Genomic DNA, 24,210 nt, shown 5'->3' with positions numbered 1-24,210 from the left:
ATCATTCCAGTGTAAATTTACAATTAGGACAATTAGGACTCAACTACCTTGAGTAGCAGCTCATAGGATAATTATCACCCCTCTGATAACTAATTTTGGGAAAGAAAAAAATTAGAGAGAGGAATAAAGAAAGGAAATGGGATTAAGAAAATAACAATAATTAATAATAATTAAAATAATGAATAATAATAAATAAATGAAAATGTCTATAAATTAGAGGAACCATATACCAGGTCGCCATCTTTGAGAACATCTTACAAGTCTCCATCTCATTCTTCAGAGTATGGGGTGAACCATCAGCTCGTGGCAGAATATGCAGGCAGGGCTCCCCTTCCTGTGCAATCCTGACCACTTAAGTGGACTAAGTGTGAAAAAGTGAAAAAAAGGCACAAATGGTGCAGCCTCAGTGCTTAGTTCAAGTGAGTCTTGGCATTGCCTTGACATCCAGCCATCCTGATGAGTAAAGGAAGGCATCAAAATGCTTCTCTGCTCAAATATTAAACAAGGGTACACGAATTTTCTAATTTACAAATGAATAAAGCAACAGAAGGGAAACCCTCAGAAAAGAGTAATTTAACAACATCTGAAACCTTAAACGTTACAGAAAGGCTACTCCACCCACCTGACATTCTCATAACGATGAATGTAAATCTTATGGAACTGGTGCTGCAAATGTTCATCTTCGACGTTGGTCATGTCATTTATCATTTCCAGGACTACAAACCGTGGTAACACGGAGAGCACCAGCCGTTCCTAAAACAAAGAGGAAACCAAAGTGTCAGTATCAGTCTGAACTGGTATTTCACAATGCCCTCTTTAAAGATCTGGATAACTGGTTATTTAATACGTGACTTTCCTCTCTAAAAATTCTAGCTCAGGCCATTTGTGATAATTCACTTTATCAATCTGAGTCCAGAGTCCAGGACACCTCTGGATAACGTAAGGAAGAATAAAAGAAGCTGACATGCAGCCATTCAAACTGGTCCTCTCGACTAGGAAGACTAGAGAACGTATTCAACATTTCTAATTAGTCTTGTCTGTGTTTCAAGAACACTCAGGAAAAGAGTAAACATTTGAGACATATGGTTATATACATGCACATATTTATTTATAATGTATATCTTTAACATTTATTAGTAGAGTATCCATGTATATTAGTTTACTATTAGTGTACAAACTCAGTGTATCAGTGGCATATTGTATTACATAATACATATATTAATGAACATATACTTCTAGCATATGTACAAGTGTATAAGGAGATACATACATATACACAAAAGTGCTTTTTCCAGGTCTGTCATAATATAATTAATCCCAGAATTTTCACAGAATTTCACCAAATACTCTGAGTTGGAAGGGACCCACAAGGATCTGAAGTGACTGGCCCCTGTGGGGCTTGGACCTGCAACCATGATCATTAGCACTCTGCTCTAACTAACCACATCTTAGTACAGCCAGGCAAGCCCTCAAAAAGTAATAAAATTCTTTCATGAAAGCCCTAAATCATCCCCTGTGAGATTTTAGAATGTCCCTGCTTCAATGGCTCATCAGTTTAAAAGCTTTGACAGATTTTGCAAGTATCCAACCCAAATCTGTTTCTCTGCAAATTAAACTTCTTTTTTATCCTTTCAAATTGGGCATGGATAATTATTGATTGCTGCTTTCTCTGTAATAATCTTTCTGTACTAAAATACTGTTATTGTGCCCTCTTGCCCCCAGTCCCCTTTAAATTAGAAAGCTTTGTCCACTATTGGAATATATCACTCCTAATCACTCTGAAGCACAGCTACAGTTTTTCACTTTTCTTTTGCTTTACAGGATTGTAAACACTGAAATCTTATTGAACTAAAGAAGATAATGTTAGTTATGTAATCTGCTTATCATCAAATTTCAGACATTTTGGGGAATAGGATATATCTAGGGAAAACCAGATGTGAACTTACAAATAAGGCACCCTCTCCTCTCCTCTCCTCTCCTCTCCTCTCCTCTCCTCTCCTCTCCTCTCCTCTCCTCTCCTCTCCTCTCCTCTCCTCTCCTCTCCTCTCCTCTCCTCTCCTCTCCTCTCCTCTCCTCTCCTCTCCTCTCCTCTCCTCTCCTCTCCTCTCCTCTCCTCTCCTCTCCTCTCCTCTCCTCTCCTCTCCTCTCCTCTCCTCTCCTCTCCTCTCCTCTCCTCTCCTCTCCTCTCCTCTCCTCTCCTCTCCTCTCCTCTCCTCTCCTCTCCTCTCCTCTCCTCTCCTCTCCTCTCCTCTCCTCTCCTCTCCTCTCCTCTCCTCTCCTCTCCTCTCCTCTCCTCTCCTCTCCTCTCCTCTCCTCTCCTCTCCTCTCCTCTCCTCTCCTCTCCTCTCCTCTCCTCTCCTCTCCCTCTCCTCTCCTCTCCTCTCCCTCTCCTCTCCTCTCCTCTCCCTCTCCTCTCCTCTCCTCTCCCTCTCCTCTCCTCTCCTCTCCTCTCCTCTCCTCTCCTCTCCTCTCCTCTCCTCTCCTCTCCTCTCCTCTTTCCAAGAAGGCACTCCTTCCTACATAACATGCTGCCAGACTATGAGAGAACTGAGAATCTCCTAATATTTAATCCACTTACTGTACAAACTTTTGCAAAATCAAGAGCTGCCTTTGTGAGGAAGAAAGAAAAAATTATGAGAGTGATGGCTGATATAGAGCAGGCTGTGAACTATAATGCAGTGAGATCATCCTTTTTTCTGGGAAATAGCCAAGCTCAGACTTTTTGTTTCCCCATACAAGGTGGTTCTAATTTTAGCACATCTGTTTTGTCTTGGCTTTCTTTCACCTTTTCCACCTGGGATTTCTGATATCCTTCATTCTTCTGATGTGTAAACACTGGATGTGGTGGTTCTCATAGCAAGAAGCAATTCAGTCCCTCAGGAGGTCCTTCCTACTCCTGCAAACCCAGGTTTTACAGGAACATCTAGTCCTCAGGTAGCTTCAATCACATGCAAATGTCCTATGGTTTCTTAACATGGCTTGCAAAGAGCTGCTCATTGGTAGTCTAGGAACCAAAAATATTTTTAACATTTTGTGTCTTTAAGCCTCCTCAGAGGCACTAAGAAGGCACTTAGACTTTCTTATTCCTTCACTCTTAAGACACCTAGATCAATATGACCAAAAAATAAATCTACCTCCTGAACAAATCAGATCAGTATTTCAGGGAGTTGAATGAATAAAGTGTCCAGTGACTTCTTCTGAAGATACAGTCAGAATAATACTAATTTTTTTTCACTGTAAAAAGAAATATGTTATTTCCTAGCTTACCCATGTAAGATGACAAATTGGAATACAAATTAAAAAAAAAAAAAAAATTAAAAAAAACCAAACAGATATCCTGGTTGTTATTGAACTTTTTATGAAATCTATGATAAGAGAACATTAATAAAAAAGTCATTTCCTTCGTACACATATGGCTTAAATAGAGAATGTACTTTTTTTTCCCCTAAGGAAAATCTTACATTCCTTATTTGCATTCACTTAAGAGGGTATTGAGCAATGCTTCTAGAAAGTTTATTTAAAAGAAAATATAATTGGCCTGGCACACATTTACTAAGCCAAGAAAAATGTACCTAGCACATTGGATATCTTAACCTTCATGCTACTCATTAAGGTAAGTTAAATGTTCTTATCTGCACATAAGATCTGGTAATGACCCATAAAATTGAGGTTAATTAGTTTGCCTCTGTCACAGCCCTCCTCCATTAACACTGAAGCATCTGATGAGCCTTTGTTGGAATCACACCTGAAGGTTCATATACCACCTGTGTCACTACTCTGCATTATGTATGTTGTGCTAAGGAGGAGCACTGCAAGAAACACAGCATTTAAGTGTGTGTGTGTGTGTATCCACAGACATTTTTGAGGCACTTCAGTTGCCATCAATTGAAACATTCAAACGAGAGAAAAGTTTTCCCTCTATGGGCATCAGCTGTCCCTTGCTATGCCAAGCTGCTCTCACATCACACCACACTGACAAGATGGGAGGAATGCTGAACCAGGCCTCTTCTCCAAACTGGGAGCTGAGGTGGCCTCTAGTGTGGATCATTTCCATTCTTTCTTCTCCTATAGCTGATTCTAGTGTTCTCTGGACCAAGTTACATCCTTTTCCAGAGGTCTTTCACATCATTTTTCTTCAATCCCACAGTTAAGAAAGATTTTTAGATATTTAAGAATAAGTGCCAGGTCACTCTTCCTTTGATATAAAGATCTTTGCCACATAACTCCCCATCAAGCTACTTAAATACTATTGCTCCTATTTCACAGATTAAGAGACTGTGGCACAGAAGAGCAGCACAAACGAGTGGAGGTCAAGTACAAAAAAAGAGTAGTTAATCCCAGGGAAAAAAAGGTTGTTTTTTTTTTTATTGTCCTCTGTGCTTTGCTATTAACATGATGAAAGAATCCTCACATTTCTAGTCAGTCTCTCTTGGAAGGCATTTTCAGAGCTGGAGGGAAACACATGAGAAAAAATTCTTTCTCATCAGAGAAAGGCCAAAGAAAAAGTGTTATGAACTCTAGGGTGAAGGAAACTCCATTACCCAGCTCTTTTGAAAGATTACTAGTTGAGCAGTGGGTTAAGAGGAGACAATTCAAAGGAGTGGTAAGTGGTTTGAAAAGGAACTTAAATATATTTTTCAAAATAAAAGGCATAGAAAAAAGAAAACAACGGCAAAGGAATGCTAGAAAAGAACTGGTAAACTGTTCTTCTAATAACCATCCATGACAAGAATGAATCCTGGTCTTTAAGATGGAGCAGAGTTTAGAGTAAATAAGTAAAAGAAGTACATTTAACCCAAAAACTAACCATGGTAAAGGGCAAAAGACCAGTAGAAATCACTAAATGTAACAAATTGATGGTAGAATTAAGGTCTGCATTCAGGCACCTGAGCTTTGTGACTCCAAAGTATTTGTGCCCAAACTTCCATTTCATCCAATGAATCTGGAGAGATTCTCAACTGAGTAAATCACTCCTTCAGTGTCACTATGGGTGTCTTTGGGCTTTGTTGCCTGTTTTTACTAGATCCCAGTCGATGGTAGTAGGAGCTCATAGATGTAAAATGTGTGTAGTCACCTAGTTTAGGAGGCGTCAAATATGGAGCTGACTCCTACCCAGTCTACTCCTTCAGGAAAAGTTAGCTACAGTGGAACAAATCCTGCAATGATAAGTAAATTAATTTCATGAGTCACCCACATCTACTTAAAGTCCCAAGACTGTAGTTTAACACTTATGCTGCCTCTAAGGCCCATTTACTGTTTTTTGCATCTGCAGTAGTCATTCTTTGTTGGACAGCTTTGCTGTGCTCTGTATACACTGATCCCTTGGGCCACTTGTACTGAAATCAGGGGTACCAGTGCTTACAACTGCACAAACTTCATGTGTAGGCACATCCACAGAGAAGTGGGGCACATCCCTGATGAATAAATAATGAACTTTGCAGCAGTTTTTGAGAAGAGTCAATTAACCAGTGCACAAGGCCTCAGTCTTGTGAATAAAAACAGGAGACCTTTCCACTCGGGCTGATCAAAGACACCAAAACACCAACAAGCAAAAAACATTGACAAGCAATTTGGGACCTGGAGGAGAGTTCTTAGAGGAAGGTCAATCTCCCCAAGGTTTCTCTGCAGGTCATGTGAGGACATTACCCCTTCGAGGTCTGCTGTCTGCATAAGCTCTGCCTACCACCTCCACTCAGATTTTACAGATTTTTCTTTGTTTCACATAATTCTTATTTGGGATCTATTTGCCAAGGCAGAAAAAGCCCCTCTTGACTGACAGGTTAGTTCAGGTTTTTCTCTTCCTCCTCTACATGTACCATCAAAAGGGGGAACCTACAGAGATGCTGTGGGAGTAAGTCTGGGTTTGAAATCATGCTGCTTTATGGCTGTTCCCAAGACACTCGTGTAAAACTGCAGTGGGCGTACTCCAGAAGTGTTTAACGATAGATGCTTTAGAGAAAATGTTTCACATTTTTCATCTTGACTTTTAAGAATCATTTTTCCAGAACCATCAAGCTTGTCTTTAACAGCATTTACAATTAATATCAGAGACGTTTTATTGTATTAAATACTGAACTTAATAGCTGTGAAAAGGCCCATTCAGATCAAGAGTAGTTTTAGTCTTTCTGGAGCACGTGAACTTTTATTACATTTAAGCGAAATTGATACAAATTTTCTACTGAAAATCTGACAATGTTCAGAAAAGATGTAATAATTGTAGATGCCACTCTAGAAAAAGGAAATTAGCACCTCTCATTATGATGAACTGCTCTGAAGAGAAATTCCTTTGTGTTTACTTAATGTACAATGGACGGTCTATCTGCAGCTGTTCTTTCTTGTGGCTCATCACAACAATGGGAGTTAATTAAAAAATACTGAAGGAACTACAGTACCTAATTCATTCAGATGTCTGGGGTTGTGAGGCTGCCTTTTAGCTTTTACTACTTACTGCTGCAATCTGTGATATGAGCTATAGCAACTTTGTTTTATTTTAATTCCAGCAATTACTGTCCCAAATTATCCCATCCTTGGCTGCATGTTCCATTTAAGCATCTGCTGTCTTAAAAGAGAAGCAAGACCAGATCACACAGGAGGTCTTGGAATCTCCTTTTGTTTAGCTTTTGTCTATGAAACATAGCTAGAATCTCAACCAAACTGATAACCCAGTATTTCTGAGAGTCATGACCCTTTATAAAAGTGTCTAATCTCAATTAACTTGTTCCAAAGATTGTGGCAATGAAAGAAGGAAAAAGCTTTTCCCACACAATTTTTGTAGGAAGGACATGTTATTCAATTGTTTCCTCTGTTGTTGTCCAGAACAGCATAAAACAATACATGTAGCACAAGCTGAAGGGAGGAACTGCAAGGCACTGCTGTTCCTTTGTTTTGGCTGGATAGCAAATAGTTTGATGATTCAATACCTGAAGACACATTACAAAACCTTGGCAGGGCTTGATGACTAACAGTCTACTGCCAGGTGTAAAAGGAGATGCCTTTTCTATTATCCAGTTGTATCTGTGTAAGGAGATCTCAATCTTAGTCCCTGCTTATCCTGCAGTTCCTGAGATGTAGAAAGATGATTCCAGGGCTACCAGTTTGGGGTTTTATGCCTTCCCAGTATAATTTTGACTTCATAAATATTTAGCTCATCCTGTAGAATGCTGGGAATTGGTAGACAACCACTCCTTGTCTTTTTTTGGGGGGGGCATACTTGCTACTGCTGATGAATATATATTTTATAAAAAATAATTCCTCTTTAAAATATCTACAAAAATATTTACAAAATTAATTTTAAAAGTAACACAGTTGATCATGAAGCTGACTGCAGGCAGTGATTACACTGTGGCACAGGTACAATGAATCAGCTTGTCATAAGGCCACATGAGCACCACTAACTTGCATGGGAGTGGGTGGGAGCACATCATGAAACAATCTCCTAAGAGTGCTTTGTTTCTTGAGTTTTCTTTTAGCTTAGGCAGTAGGAACCACAGGTCTCAGATTAAGTGCTCTCAAATTAAATGTCTGTATTAATGCACACAATTTTTAATAATTCCAGATCCTTTGAATCCTTACATATGACTTTTTATCTCCTGAATGAAGAGCATGTTAGATTTACCTTTCATTGTGAAACCCAACCATGTTAGACAAATGGCTGGTGAAAAGCAGGAGTTACAAAACAATTTGTATTACCACCCTGACTTGTAGCCATGAACATTTACCACAGAATCATGCAATGGTTTGGGTTGGAAGGGATGTTCAAGATCAGTCAATACCCCCTCTTGGCCATGGGCAGGAAAACTTTCCACTAAACCAGGTTGCTCACAGTCCCATCCAATTTCCAGGCAAGAGGCAGTCATAATTTCTCTGGGTGACCTGTTCCTGTGTCTCACCACCCTCACAGTCAATAATTTCTTTCTAATATGTAATCTCAACCTACTCTCTTTCAGTTTGAAGCCATTCCCCCCTGTTCTACCGCTATATGTCCTCGTCAAAAGTCCCTCTCCATCTCTCTTGCAGCCCTTTTAAGTACTGGAAGGTTCTATGCTGTTTCCCCAGGGGCTTCTCTTCCCCAGACTGAACAATTCCAAATTTCTCAGACTTCACAGGAGAGGTGCTCCAGCTCTCTGATCATGTTTATGACTCTCCTCAAGACTTTCTCAAACAGGTCAATGTCCTATTTATGCTGAGGATCCCTTGAGCTGAACAAGTGATATTCTCCAGCCCCAGAGTATCCCATTTGACTCATTTAATAATGGAAAGGAATATTTTATAGTTTTGTAATTTTGTTTCTTCCAAATATCATGAAGATTTTTTTGTTACTTATTGTTTATTAGACAATAGTGGAGAAGACAAATATTCAGAAGAAAAATATTTATATGGAAATAAGACTCATATTATGACAAAAATCTTTGTACTGTCTTCTGGTGTATTGGCTTCCATAAATTTCAGTTAGTTTGCAAGCAAGGCCAGAGCCAGAGCCAAAGAACAGAAGGAAGATAGACACAACACTGGGGACTGATTTCATAATGGCATAATCTTGAGCTTTTTCCTTGTTTTACTGGAATAGAAAATGAGCACAAAACAGCTCCTACAATTCAAATTTGCTCTAAAATATCAGAATGGCACCATATGACTTTAATACTTATTGTGATATGTTTCTCTGGAAGATCTTTGACTTATCTGCTGTTAAATCTTCATTTAATTCTTCTGGACTATTTCTATTTTCTATTGATTTAGATGTCTCTTTTTCAATTCTGTTACTTTTTTTGGGCTGTTTTGAAAATTGCTAGACAACTTCAGTAAAATACACATTTCTCAGGAGTACTCATGACAGCTAATGGCATGGAAAATATCAGAAAGAGGGCTTTTATGCCTTTTATTATTTAGCTTTATTTGACAAAATTGCTGCAGAACACCAAGATGAATAAGAGCAACAAGGTCATATTTTCTGGTCAAAACAAGCGATGCACCTTGTCAGAGAATTAAGAGACTCTAGTACTAAACAGCACAAGCAGGATAAAACTTCTTTTCAGTAGTGGGGAGAAGTAGTCATCTCCTGAAACTGAAACCCCTTTGAATAGGCTTGTAGATGGGCAGTTGAATACTGATGCTATGGAAGACTCATTAGCCTATTTATAAATGTTAATCCAAGTATTCTATCCTACCTTAAATTATCTCAGTAACGGCATCAGTAACTTGACTCTGTCTCTTTTGTAATTGGTACTGGTCATGGTTATATGATTTAAAACCATTACCTGGACTACAGAGTCCTTCTATTAATTAAGGACATTAATTTTAGAGTCCTCCTACAGTCCTTTTAAGGCACTAAGGAAAGTTTCTTAGTGCACTAACAGTTCTGATCCTGAATGAGAAATTCAGAGCACAAATTTGATGAATTTGGAGCTTTGAGCTCTTTACTGAGAAGAGAGGAGTGTATGACAGCCCAGATGGTAGAACTCTCATCACTGTAGGGGGCAGAAACTATTTCATTTAAGGAAACTATTTCATTTACTCATTCCATCTCTGTCCACTTCCCTGACACGTCAGCAAGAGTCATTAGTCAGTGGCAGCTCTGAAAAGGGTTTGTTTTGTTTTTTTTAAGACACTTCTCTCTTTAACAAAGAGAAAGAACACAGGAGACATAGGCCACCAAAATCCAGTCAGTCTCATTTACTACTGACCAGCACAACATTTGAACTACCTGGTTTAGAGATCAAAGTACCACACAGGGGTTTTATCCTTAGTGAATCCAAAACCCATCTACAAGGAAAGAGATATCTTTCTCACTAATTTCCTCCAGGGAAAGCCCCAATGCCTGAAGATCTGACACTCTGAAATATTTCCCCTATATGAATTGAAGTCAGGGTCTGGCTCTTATCTCTCTGGCACTGGCTATAAATCTCATTATTCTGTTTGAGTCCATGTGATCACTCTGGATTTGCAAGGAATGAAAGAGAAGGCAGCAGATAATTTTTATCTTGATTTTTCCTTAGATTTCTACTTGAAATCAAAATGTGGAGGTTATGCTTTGATGACAAGAAACAAGCACCAGCAGTGAATGTGAAGGCACAACATCTAAAACCTGACTTTATAATATTTGGATTTCTACTGCAAATGGGCAGTAATGAGGTGTTTTGAGAGAAGGTGTAATAAATATACATACCACTATCTAAAAAATCCTAAGAGAATGTAGATATTTCTTCCCCCCAACAATGAGAAAGAGAAGTTTGTTATTTTATTTAGAAAACAGGTCACCTACTAAATCAGAGTATGGAAATGGATTGTGAAGAATATAAACTTTTCACATTCCTTTATTTGTTGGATTAACCAGTATGTTATACTTATATATATACATATATATATATATATACATATATATATATGTTATATATATGTTTGATCTTCTAAGTGCTGATGGAGCAACATGAAGAAAAAAGTTCTGTGGGGACCATGGTTTTTTAGAGAAAAAGTACCAAGATGAAAGAAAGTCTGGTTAAATGTGAAGCTTTACTTAGAATCTCATAGTCAAAAAATCAGCTTCTATCAAGAGGAAAAATTTAATATCTGGACAGAAGTTTAAATAGGTTTTCTATAAATTGTGAATTTATGGTTTGCCCTTTAAAAAAACCAAACCTTACTGTTGCTGTTGGACATGAAATGATTCACATAGATGCAGCTTGAGGTGTAGTGAAAAAGAAGAAATGTTTATTTGCTAAATATTTCAGTATTTATATGTTTTTAGACAATGACCAGGGTTTGGATAGTCAGGTTAACACTGTCCCAACCACACTGGCTGTGAGAGATGTCCATCAAAAGGGATATCTTTAATGGAATGTATAAACACCTATGTTTATAGTTACTTTCCTGGGAAAGTGGCTAGAAATTTGAAAATATCAAAAGGCCTGATTCTCAGGGTGACACCTTAATGTGATAATTTTTAAATATGAAGCACTTTAATCTGTTATAAAGACCATGTGCTCTCTAAAATTAAGATTATTCTTTTATTTTTAAACTAAATCTGAACTTTATCCTCATACCACTTTAGAGGTAGTTAAATATTTTTACCACCAGTGTACATATATATATGCATATTTGTACATACATGCATATGTGTATATATATATGTACACATACACAAGATTTCATGATGCTTAACCCTCTTAAGGAGTCCTTTCCAATCCCAGTCCAATCTGCTTTTATTTTAGAGGTTGCAAAGTAGTGACAGTTGATTAAATTCTAAATTTGTAAGAGCTTGATAAAACCTACATAACATGTAAGCTGCTTTAAAAAATATAAAAAACAAAATTAAAAAAACAAACCAGAGTTCAGAGTTTTTCATCAATCTGCAGAGAGCTTCTTAAAGCCATGGGAAATAGAGATTGTTGCAGGGTAAAGTGTGAAAAAAAATCCTCTGGAAGCAGAGGTAGAAGGAAACAAGTGGTAAAATGGAACAGGTTTTTTTAATGGAAAAAGAGATTAAGGCAGGATTACAGTTTTTCTAAAGATAACAGGCAGAAGAGACTAAACATGCCAACAGCAGATTGTTCTGAAGACTAAGGGCTGTCTCCTCATTTTTCAGCCGTGATATCCATGCTAGAAAGATAGAATGTGTGATTATACCTAGAAAACAAAGCTATCTTCTTCCCACCTGGACAAATGGTCCTTTCGAGTGGTGAGCTCTAATCATTTATGCAAATCAAATGAAATATCATCCAAACTGTTTTGACTTTCAAAATGAGCTTTAATTGGATTTGTGGAATCCCTGATGTGAAGGAGATTACGTGGAATGTAGGTGCTCAGTAGTGGCAGGACGTGCAGGGAGGAAATGTCTGTACAATTGTCTTCCCTTAGGGAAGTTTTCTCACTGCACCATTTAATGTAAAATCCTTTTTCTTCTTTCTCCCCAGTGATCTGACTCAACCCATAATTAAAACTTGCAGATGCCCATCTTTGTCCCACCTTGATGGGAAGCATTCCTGTGGGGGATCTGGTGGGTCAGGTTTGGTACCAGCCTGGACCTTCTGGCCTGGGGAGTCCTTGCAAGACTGGAAGGAGACAGTGCTTGCTCCCCACCTGCTCTCCTGCCTCCAGCCTTCAGCTCCATTTCCTCTGCCAGGGTGTGAGATGCCCAAGAACATTTTCATAAGGATTAAGGAAGATATTAAGAAGGGCCTTTATTTCCACATAAGAGGACGTTCTCTTTGTGGAATTTGAGATTATTTCTGCAGAGAAAGGGGCCTGCTTGCTGAGGAATGTATTGGAGAGGGATTTAAACAATACAGCTAAAAAGACTTACATGTTGTGGCTTTAGTAACTTCTAGAACTAGGTATCTGCACTGAAACTGCACAAATGTGGTGCTAAAATTAGAATTATTTTCTCCATATGGCTTGTAAAGACTTAAAACCTGGAGGATTTGTTTCTGATTTGAATTCACTCCATCCCAATAGTTTATCACAGCAGGGGCAGAGCAGCCTTTGCTGGTGAGCTCTGCACAAGAGGTTAAGAGTTTTCTCTTCATGAATGATGTATAACCTGCTACACTGAGAACAAAAATGAACGCCTCTCCAGAGGATGAATGTAAAAGTCAAACAGATATGGATTGTTTTCTCCTCTGATTTCAAATAACTTCTTTATAAATTGTTATTAGGTGCTAAAAATCAACTAGAAATAATGTAAACAAAATGTTTCAGAGAGGATATATATTGGGTTTTCTGAACATTAGTCCAGACGCCAAGTTATTAATGTTAGTAAGATACAGTTTAACAACTTAGTGTGCATGCAGCCTCCCATCCATATTTTCCTATTACTTTGTCCAAGATTAATTAGTCTCATTGGTCTAAGAGCAGTCTTGAATAGAGAGTTGAAGTACGGCCATGACATCAGAGAAGTTTCTAATCATGACTAAATACCTTTTCTATGAATAGCTGTCCTGTAATGTTGTGATCTTATCACAAGAAAAAGGGGTAAGGGCTGGACTGATTTTAACAGTCTTCTAGCTATAATAACTTTAGCTATTTAATTTTTGTGATTTTTCCCTGCCTAGTCCTTTTTAGGCTTCATTTGCAGCTTCAGTTAATCAAATATTCCTGCACAATTTTTATTGCACAACAATATTCTTGACTTCACTACACAATAATTGTTTTCAGATACATATAACTTGACATATTTATGTGTGGTGCAGGAAAAGGCAGCATGGCAAAGTTATCTGAGAGATTCTTTATAATTAAATTGTAGTCTTTCAGGATTTAAAATGTTAATCAAATTTCAAGCAAAGATTGGAGAAAGAGCAGGTTAGGACATCTGATATGTATTGAATGCAATTCTTCATAAAGACAAAATTTCAATATGAGTCTGGATTTAATATGTCATTCATTTAAAACTTAGGGATTTTACATCCTGAGAAATAGAAATGAAATAGAAATTTAGTGCAAGTTTCTGCAATTCATTAAGGAGATTTCACAGCATTTTCACAATGAGGGAAATTACAAACTCATTGCTTTTGAAGGGTTTTCAGTAGCTAATTAAGAAAGTAAGTTAGACTATCTATTTTCATTGCCCAGATATGATGAAAGCACAATTACCTGCTGTGTCCTTACAACAAAATCAAGCTAAAAACAAAGATAGTGTCTTTGAAGTGTTCATTAACAAAGTATAGCACAGGTTGTCAACGTTTTTGATACACGTAGATATCAAATGAAAGTATTAAACAAAAATTTCTAACAGAAAGTTATGTTGTTCTTGGAATAAAATGGATTTATGAAAGCTGAGAACCTCACATTCGTTTTTTATTCAAAATTGCAATGTTTTAAAAACAAAATCGGAGGACATTTTTTGGCAGCCATATTCATTTGCTTGATATAAATACATCTTTTAAGAACTGGCCTCTAACTACAATTCATTAGAAAATATATAAATTCATTATTTTATCAATAACTGTCAATCAGAGGCTATTTTTACAACACATTTTTCTGTTTGCTTTTCAGCTTGCTTGTCTGATATTTTCATCTTTTGATAAAGTCTTTCTGATACTCATCAGCTCCTTTAACTATGTCAAGCTCTGAAATGTTTTAGATTTTCACAAACATTCTAATTTTTAAATGAAAATTAAGAAATAAATAGACACAGATGTTCCCTCAGTTTCACAGTGTGCTGGGACTTCTAAATGCTATCACACAGATAATACCACACAGGTAAATGCATAAACATCATTAGCAATGACTGCTGGAGTAATTCTCCTTTGTAGCCACAACGTTGCTCATTTCCATAATCGAGTAATTAGAATTAGGAAATTCATTGCAATTTAAAATGCTAATATGTACTTTAAACTACCCCAGGTGCTTAAAAACAAAAGGATAACAATAGAAAATTAGATCCTTGATGATCTGAAAATACAACTGAAAGTCCTGACTTTCTGAAACTCTCCTGAAAATTTTGTCAACAAGTCTTGCTGAGAGTAAATGGGGATGGGGGAGGAAGAAAGAAAAAAGATGTAGGAGCTTTATTGTATATAGACTTTTGGAAAGATACACTGGAAACTGAGTCACTTCCAAACTGGAGTCAGGTTGCCCTGGATGAGCCAGGCTCCCTAAAGTCTTCTGCATCATCCAGGTCCACATTGCAGTCTCTTCCTTCCTGTGCAGTTACTGAATGAATTGCAATTGGTGTAAAAGCTGAATTTGCACCTGAAGATATTTTCAGTGGAAAATGAGCCTATGGAGCTAATTCAGATTTACAGAGACTACAGGCCCAGACATTTCTGAATAACAAAACGCCTTTGACTGTCAAACTGGAAAACTTCACAGAGAAAAAAAAAAAAAATTGTGCAAGGAATTCTGGAACCCTGAAAACCCCCAAAGGGAGACACTGTGGGAAAATAACGACATCTGGAAAACACATGACATTCAAATTTCAGGTCAGAGTAACATGAAGAACAACAAAAAAGCTTTTTCATCCCTAGTGGGGTCTTGGTGATTTCACCTCCTATTTTGATTGCTCTTTATGCAATTGTTGCAAGTGAATGAATGAAACTGCTTTCACTGAAGAAAAAAATCAGCTCAGATATATAAAATATATCTGGAAATGTAGAAAAATATCCTGTCTTTCGCCAGCAGCAGAAGCTGACACAGTAGAAAGTTTATGTTTGTATTCCAGAAAATCCACAAATACTCATTAGAGGGTCCTTAACAGCCTCTAACGATGTGAGATCCTTCCTTGTCAGTATTATTACTGTTTCCTTGTACTGCTCCACGTTTCTAATGCTACCTCTTGCTTTTCTCTAAAACACAGATTATAAAATGTTTGGCTCACAATTGGATGACTTTCCATGACTGGCTCCTTTATGCATTGCACAGTACTGCAAAATGACAGCAGTAGCATTCATTGTTATTAGAATGACAGAAGATTAGAGATTATGAATCCAAGGGATATTGAGAAATTGGAAGGGTCATTTTGGGAGAGCTGAAACTTAATTTCTTGGTTTTAACAATACACAGTAATGAATAGAAGTATATTTGAAGCATTTATATAATTTCCATGGTTATATAAAATTGGAGCCTGTAATTATTTATGGACAAGCATACCACCCCTTGTTGTAGTTTAAAAACTCATGTTGTTTTGTTCTTACTTTTACTGGTCTTCTGATTTAAACAAAGTAAAGAAAAAAAACAGACTTTAGAGGATCTTTCTGGCAAGCTGTCACACTTCATATGACGTGCCATACATATGACATGTCAATACATTTAAATTTTCTGTTACTTTCAGTTTAAGAAGCAGAAGATGTGTGGGGATGAAAGAAGCCTCGAGAGATTTAAATTAAGTCATCCACTACTCTAAAAAGTGACAGTACCACCACTGAAAGCAACAAAAAACCTGCCTTTGCTATAAGTACCCTTTAGTTTAAACAGTTTGTGGGAAGTGAAGTGGAAATAAATTGAAGTGGAATAAATTTGGAATTCCTGGAATTATTGTCTGGAAGAATTACACAAGTAATTATTCCTCTGTTTTCTATTGTTGAAGAGAAAAGTTTTGTTCCTCAACAATATTTCTAGAAATTTTCAGAAGTCACATCAAAAACTATCATCCTGCATGCTTTTTCCACCTTTTTCCACCCCCTTCATAGGAAATTAAAGTAATGGAATTAATTTAGTAAACTTGAATCCTTACTTTTAAAATGTGATATGCATTAACAGCAAATAAGTTTTTTTACATTCATCTGAACCACAGATTCATCTGAACCACAGATTCCATGTATATTTGTCCTCAAGGTAGAAAAATGCTGGCAGTTACTGAATTACTGCCTGTGTACTCATTAAGTGAGCATGAACAAGCTGCTAAAAAAATTGGTCACCTAAAATGTGACCTTGTCAGTCATATTAAAGCAGAGAGGTTTAAAAGTTGCTTAAATGAGATGCTACCTCAGAAACAAATGGAAAAAATAGAATGCTTAGGGAAGCAGGCTCTCCATTCCTCAAGATGTTCCAGTATTGGAATATTTTTTTGATGTTGCTGTGCCAAATACAAATGAAAAGCTGAAAAGTTTATAAAACATTTTTATATATAGTAGTGTGCATAATGATAAAACTACAAAGTTCGAAGAAAATGAATCAGAAACATTTCAAAATGTTTTGTTTTAAAATTTTGAGCTAATTTGTTATTAAATGAAGTTTTAGAAGAGATCTTTCATTTGGTGTCCTCTTGTCTGTATTTTTCTCCTGTGGGTATTTTCCTTGGCCCAAGGACGTTTCCCTTTATGCATTTCCAGTCATATGATGCCTGTGACACACTACTTTGTTTGGTTATAGGTGAATCTCAGCTGCAGTGAGGTAACACTCCAGGAAGTTCTGCCCTCAGGGAACAACACAGCCCTGAAACCTTGTAAAGCACAGGGCCAAGACAAAATTCACAGTTCAACTTGACTTAATAAAAACAAATATTTCAGATCCAACTACTACTTCTCCCCTCTCCAAAAAAAAAATTAAAAAAAATAAAATCTGCCCACCCAAATGGAAACAATCTGTTTTCATTTTCCTAATAGACAATACAAGTTCAGCAAAATTGGATTTCTCTAAATATTTGTCTTTGTACTAACTTCATTTTACATGAGAGGATAAAATAATTCTAATAGGAAAACATCAGAATAATATGGAACAAGGGAACAAGGGAATCTTTTGTTAGTGCTAGAAAGTTTTTTACAATGAGCTCTAGAAAACTTTGGTCAAAGTAAAGCTTATAAAATCATGGTTTATGAAAAATTAAGCTAGAAGAAAAAGGAAAAAAATTCCAAACACCCCAAAATCCCCAAAAGGCATGAAAATATGATCCTGCAGTGCTAGTTTCTAGAACTCTGTATAAGAGCATGACTTTCAGGGGGAAAATGAAATAAATTTGAGAAGTCACATACATATTTATACAGCAGGGTAAAATGAAAGGCTAAATTAATCTTAGAATGATACAGCAAAGTAACATATATAGTATGGATGCTGCTCCCTTGGTGCAAACTTCTTTTTATTCAGTACTTTTTTGGGATAAAAAAAGATGATTACCTAAGGTCAACCATAGCTGTTCAGATCAAAAGTGCACCTAACTCAGTATACACAGTGGCCAAAAGTTGATTTTTCAAAAAGAGTTTAAGAACAGAGAAACAGAATAGTGATACTTTGCTTCTGTGGTGTCACCAGCCACAATAATCTGTCTATGAGCTTGAAGGGATGCTTTAGTATTTTCTCTGCCTAGATAGAGTTCTAGATGAGCTTGCTCAGTTTTGACAGGCTCACAGGAGCAGTCAGGTTGGAAGGATCCACAGTGGATCATCTGTTCCAGCCTCCCTGCTCAGGCAGAGACATCCCAGAGCACGTGGCCCAGGATTGCAGCCAGATGGTTCTGGAATATCCTTCACTTGACTAATGCAAGTTTTAACATCTACAACACTCTGAAACATGAAGTTCCCCTGCTTAACCCCTCTTGCATAAAGAGGCATTTTTAAATCTCTGTCAGTTGCTGTTTCATTTGATGGCCTCGTCCATGGGAAATGATGATGAACAGCCACTCTATCCCATCCTGTTTCCCAGGGGAAATATTTTAGATGTCATATCAGCTCGATACACACCAGCACAGTAACTGCATAAAACTCACTTTACCTGCAGAAATCAGGTGGTATCACACTGGAACCAGCAAGACTAAAAAAGCCTGGTCTTATCCAAGTATCAATACCAGCTAACACAAAAATAGGAATGTTTTTCCTGGTGACCATACCTGTCGCTGGTTTTCTGTCTCTAGTCTCAGCCTGGCTTCCACACATCTTCTGGTCTCCAGGAAGGCTTGACGCTGTGCTCTGTCTGATAGGTAGCTAATGAAGATTCCTGCAGTGTTCATACACATAAATAACACTGCTTGAGCTGCAATCTGCAATGAACAACAAATAGGATTTGATTAGATAGCAGAACCAAAAATATCTTTTTAAAAAAATGAAAGAGAGACGAAGACGGCTTTGTAGGCTGCAAAAATAGCAGTTAGGAAAGTTTGCATAAAATAATATCTCAGATCTTAAGTAGAAACATCAACTTTGTAAATTGTCTGTGCCTTGAGGATGAGATCTGCGGTATTTGGGGGCATTAAACTCTGGTTGAACCACAAATTATATTTCCAAAAATTGCCTCACAGAGCTCTAGCCAGGAACAATTACAAATGTAATTAACAATTTTTTTTTTACACTGCTTCTTCTACAAGAGCAACTTTATGATTTGTTCCATGGCTTTAGTTTGGGAAGCAAGGCATTTTAAGGAAAACAAAGAATATCAGTTAGCTAAGAATATCAGTGATAATAGTTATTGTATTATTATTGACCAAATTAAATAAATTCTTTTCAGCTGATGGCAAAGAACAAATTTTCATAATCTGAATTCTGAACCACTCAACAGGGGAAGCTGAAAGGATAACCAAGTTCTTGCACAGCCAGTGCCTGTGTACACAGACTTTTGCTTTGCTGAAGTCTGTGTAAGAGCTGAACTGGTTTTCCTTGTAGAAGCTGCGTCATAGCTTCTTTGTTTTCCGTAAGAACACAAGAGAGCCAAATGGGAGTGTAAATTTCAGTGGATTATTTGTCTGTCATTGACCTGTCTTTGTGCTCTTCATGTTTGTAAGGAAGGGCACATCAACACCATTGAAGCGAGGATTGGCTGGGAAAGTGAGTAAGAAACTGGCAATATTTGACTGGCACTAGAGACAGGACTAAGTTCTGCAGCCTCAGTACCTTCATCCACTATCTCATCCTTGTAAATGGTTGGGGTTTCAAAGGCTCTGATACCTACAGGATGATAACAACACCAGAACAGCCTCAACAAGGCAGATCAAGTGTTCATGATTCAGGATACTCTCTCTGGTAGTGGAAAACAGAGAGTGTTGAGGCAGGAGCAGAAGGATAAAACAGTAAGAAATATGTACAAAAGTACAACAAACATTCAGTGATGCCTTGTCAAAATACTCTTGAACACTCCAGCAATCTGTGGTTGCAGAACATTTTGGAATAGACATTGTATTTTTTTACTATCATCTAAGAATCAGTTTTCCTAAAATCCAAGTGTTCTTTGTCCTAATAGAAGACTCCTTAATCTCATTGTGATGCTTTGACTCAGATCTGCAGGTCTCAATCCCCACAGTCATGGGGGTTTGCAAGTGAGATCTGATATCAGACCAAAAGTATCTGGCAGAAAATTCAGCTTTATATATTCTGGTATTTCTGAATCTGGAGTATTGTTCCACTATCGTACAGGGAATTAATTTGCAATTTATATGTCATGATTAAATAATAATAATGCATATCCTGGCTCCAGATGAAGTTTTGTTTAACCTTTTCCAGAAGCAGATGTCTAGACAAGGCTTGTGAGAAATAGGTCATGATTAGCATGATCCTTGCATCTCCCTGTCTTCCAGGATCCTCTAAGCTGGAAGTGGTATACTCAGTGCACCTGCACAACTTTTCCTGATGCCTTTCTCAAGTTAATAGTACTTTTAGCTCCTATGTCACTCAGTAATAAAGATTTTTACAATTTAATTAGGTCCTTTGTGATAAAAATGTTTTCTTTTGTTTCCTTTAATTCACAGTTTCATTATTTCTTTGAGTGCTGCATCATGTTTATAAACAGCGAGTAATCATTTCCAATTAATTTTCTCATCACTATTCTTGATTTTACTGACTTAAACCATAACCCCTTACTTTTACTTTTTAAAAGGGAAGAATTCAAGACCCTTCAGCTGCTCTGTATGTATCACTATTCTCCCTTTGTGCTCACTGTTTTTTTCCTGTTATCTACCATACCCTGTTTTACTGAAGGCATGTTGCCCTGGACCAGCCAGCTTCCCCCAGACACTCTCTGCCTTTGCTCCAAGATAAATCAGGGAAGGCAGTAATTTATCTATGAGATAACTCCTTTCTGATGCAAACTACTAAGAGGTGTATGATGAGCTGACATGAGACTGAGACTAGTTCAGAACTGAATTGTTCAGCAGGACAACTGAAACTGGCTGTGGGAGGTTGGAGTAATCCACTTTTCAAATCTTTTTGACTGACTTTTAACTTTCACCTGGGCTATATTTTCAAACATACTAAGAAAGTAAGATTAGAGAGTGAAAAAGAGAAAAATCCCTCCAAAACATTTAAAAAGTGCATTTCAGCAGTGAAAGCAGTGACAAGGTGGTCTCCTTTGCTTGCAAATTAATTTGCAATTTCCTCACAAGCCCAGTTCAGTCACCCATCTCGTCTAATGCTCAGGACTTGTTCCACTCACTTCAGCAGATCTTAGAGCAACTGCACTAGAATTTGGCTTTCAATTATATTTCATGAGTACATAATTTGATTTGGAGAAAGGGAATAATGGAAAACATGTTACAGGTAAAGCAGCTTATGCAGGGGCAGAATTGGCTTTTCTGACACATGGTAGTCTGATTGAAACCATTCCAAAGAGTAAAGCACTATGACTTGCAAGGCATACTGATCTGGGGCTCTTGTTAAAAAAAGAATAAAAAAGACTTATAAAACTTGCTGCTCCTTTTTTCTAGAGCTTACTGGGGCCAATTCCAGAAGTCTTGGAGGATTTTCTTAAACCTATCAAGGCTACAAGCTGGGACAGACTGTTTTCAAGGATGTACAAAGTTTCTTTCTTTCTGACTGACCTGAAAATGATCAATGCTCACACAGTAGGAAGCTGAAGAATAATGTGAAAAAAGAAAATACTTTCACAATATTTATAAGTCTATTTGTACCTTGCACAGCACTTAAATGATGAACAGTAGTAGCACAGCAAGTGATCTTGGAAAGCCATGAGTGATGTATTTTGATTTTAAATAGGGCTCTGAGGAGGTCTGCTTCTTGAATATTTAAAAAATGCAAAGAAGGCACCCTTCACCACACTTCTTGGGAATATCTCTGTAACAGGATCGTCACTGTCCCTGCTGAACCTGCAGTTACACATAATCACATAATAGGATGAACAGAGCTAAAGGAAGTTACTTGATAAGATCACTGAGGCAGTAGAATCACAGTATGACAGAGCCATCAAGGTTGGAAGAGACCTTCAAGGTAATCCATTCCAAGCATCAACCCAGCAGCACCATAATCACCCTTAAATAATATCCCCAAGTTCCACATCAACATGCTTCTTAAAAAATTCCAGACTCCACTACGTTCCTGGTCAATTTATTCCAATGCCTGACTACTCTCTCAGAGAGATTTTTTATTTTTCTTTCTAATATCTAATCCTGGCACAATTTAAGACCATTTCCTTTTGTCCTTTCACTTGAGACATGGCAGAGGAGGCTGACACCCACCTCACTCAGACCTTGTCTCAGGTACTTGTGGAAATCAATGAGGTCCCCCTGAGTGTGCTCTTCTCCAGATGAAACAACTTCTGTTCTCTCAGCCACTCCTCATAGGATGTGCTTTCCAGACCCTTCACCAGTTTCACTGCTCTCCTTTGGACATGCTCCAGCACCCCAATGCCCTTTGGAAAGTGAGGGGCCCAAGAAGAAGCAGTCATTAAAATTCTTATTCCAAAACTCTGCTCTTCATTTCTTTTAGAAGGTGATTAAAAACTTAGTTTACAAAGAAATCACTTGTCAAATAAATTGTCATTTATAAAGTGTCCTCCATACAGGCACCTCAGAACCCTTTGCAAAATCATTATGAAAACTAGCAAAAAAACCAAAGGATATGAGAGGATGCAAGTCAGACAAGTAAGCTTTGTTTAAATTTGGCAGAACACACTGATTGAAATAACATCCTTTTTATCTACCACTCATATAAAAAAGGCTTTGTCAAGACAGGTGAAACCAAGAAAATATTTTGAGTTGGTTTGGGAACCACCAGGTTTCAAAGAAATAATTAAAAGGCACGAGACATGGCTCATCAAGAAGAAATGGTAATCAGAGCAGGTACAATATGGTAATGCAAGACAACAGGAAAAATCATTGAAAAGATGGTAAAGGAACTCCCAAGTCTGTTGTGAAGTGTAAGGTAATAATCTACAGACAGTTTTCAAGGCAGAGTTGAATCTAGCTCCGGAAGCAGGAAGTTCAGAAGGGTACAGGTGAGATACTGGGTTAAGCATAACAACAATTTTTAGGCATTTCTTCTATTAAGAGCACCTAATTGAGTTGGTCTTCCTTAGGAATTTACATAGAATCAATCCTGTGAGCTGATGAATGACTGGAAGCAAGTTAAAGAAGGTTTAGCAAATCTCAGAAGTTTCAAGACCTCAAAAATCATAACTGAACTGTGTTTTAGTTTTACCAGATTACCCTTTTTGAAATACACAGTTGTCCATCAGGGAATTTAGAGCCAAAAGGCCATTAACAGACGTTTATGGAGTGTGTAGTGATTGACTGAGTTCAGCACTTCCAAAGAGCACATAACCTGAGGAAAAGTGAATATTTATGAACATTAAACAAACCAAATGGATTGGAAATATGTTGGTAGATAGATGGCCCTAAAAGATCGTAACTGACACAAGCAATCTGCATCATGAAGTTGAGACAACAACAGCTTATATCCACATGGAAAGCACAGTGGAGGCAGAGGAGAGAAAGCCGACTAAGTTTAGAAATTATTCTGAAATCCAGATGGACAGTGAACTTGTGTGTTACTACCTCAAGTGCAGAAATACACTCTAGAATGTTTAGCAGAAATAAACCTATTATTAACCTCTTCAGCAGGCAATTTTGTTCTGCTGCCTAGAAACAGAGCAGTGTCGGGGCTGATGTCACCCAAACACATGAGAAGTAAAAAAAATTATTTCAATATAATCTCCAGCTCGACATTCTTGGGTCTTTATCAACAGATTAGAGTATTTCTTGTCTGTTTTGGAAAAATTGGGAGGGTAAACTTGTGCTTCATAAAGAGTGTTTTCAGCATGTGCCACATAAGGAACTGGTTGCTATGGTAATTATTATTGAATAATTAAGTTTGGAGAAGCATTTTGATTCTTCATTACTTGTTTTACTAAAAATAGAAGTTTACCACAAGGTTGTTGTCTGTAATTAAAATGTCTCAGAAAATGCTCTCTCCCTTCTCAATCAATGTCTTGCTTGGGTTACTTGAGGGAAAATAAGATGTTTGTATAAGAACTTATCACCAGGAATGGACTGAGAGTTGCATAAGAAGACCAAAATGCTCTACTTTCTCTGAAATAGGAACATCTGGCAGCACAGACTCTATCACTCTCTCACTGCTGGGCTGCAGCAAGCCTCTATCTCCCACTGAGGGTATGATTTTATGAATCAAAGCTCTTGCCAGAGGAGCTAGTAAGTACCTGTTTCTCTGTACTGCCTCATGCCCACCTTGATCCCTCAGTACAGCTTCCCCTTTGTCATGCCAGGTCAATTATCTGTGGGACCATACTGTGAACTATATCAGGGAACTTAGCCAACTTAAACAACAAACATTTGGTGTTGGCAGTGATTTTTGTATCTAGAGCATTCATCTGATTAAGTTCACAGCACAGCCTCCACAGGAAGAGGAAGCATGTGAACATTCATAGCTGGCACGGCTGCCAACTCATTAAACAGAAAGCATTGCTGCTTTATTGTTAAATCACCTTGTAAAGAGTGTTTCTATTCCCCAGGTTCACTCATTCTGACTTCTCCTGGGTCTAACTGCTGAATTCCCCTGGCCATGATAAGAGGGAGTTTTGTTTGTTTTAGTTTGTGGGTGCTTCTTCACT

The 24,210-nt window shown here is 37.6% G+C and overlaps 1 protein-coding gene across 2 annotated transcripts in view; it reads right to left on the bottom strand.

The window, feature by feature from the left end:
- Positions 1 to 24,210, bottom strand: part of ADCY8 (adenylate cyclase 8) — a 118,213-nt gene that overhangs the window by 68,041 nt on the left and 25,962 nt on the right. For both annotated transcript variants that reach the window (XM_086879067.1, XM_086879073.1), the window contains exons 2-3: positions 18,251 to 18,400; positions 623 to 753 (exon numbers count right to left, since the gene is read on the bottom strand). In XM_086879067.1, coding sequence (XP_086735193.1) covers positions 623 to 753; positions 18,251 to 18,400 — 281 coding nt within the window. The remainder of the gene's footprint in view (positions 1 to 622; positions 754 to 18,250; positions 18,401 to 24,210) is intronic.

The sequence above is a fragment of the Cyanistes caeruleus genome, chromosome 1, assembly GCF_971803275.1.
Source record: "Cyanistes caeruleus chromosome 1, bCyaCae1.hap1.1, whole genome shotgun sequence".
NCBI classification, from domain to species: Eukaryota; Metazoa; Chordata; class Aves; order Passeriformes; family Paridae; genus Cyanistes; species Cyanistes caeruleus.
This window is presented reverse-complemented; position numbering and strand designations above follow the sequence as displayed.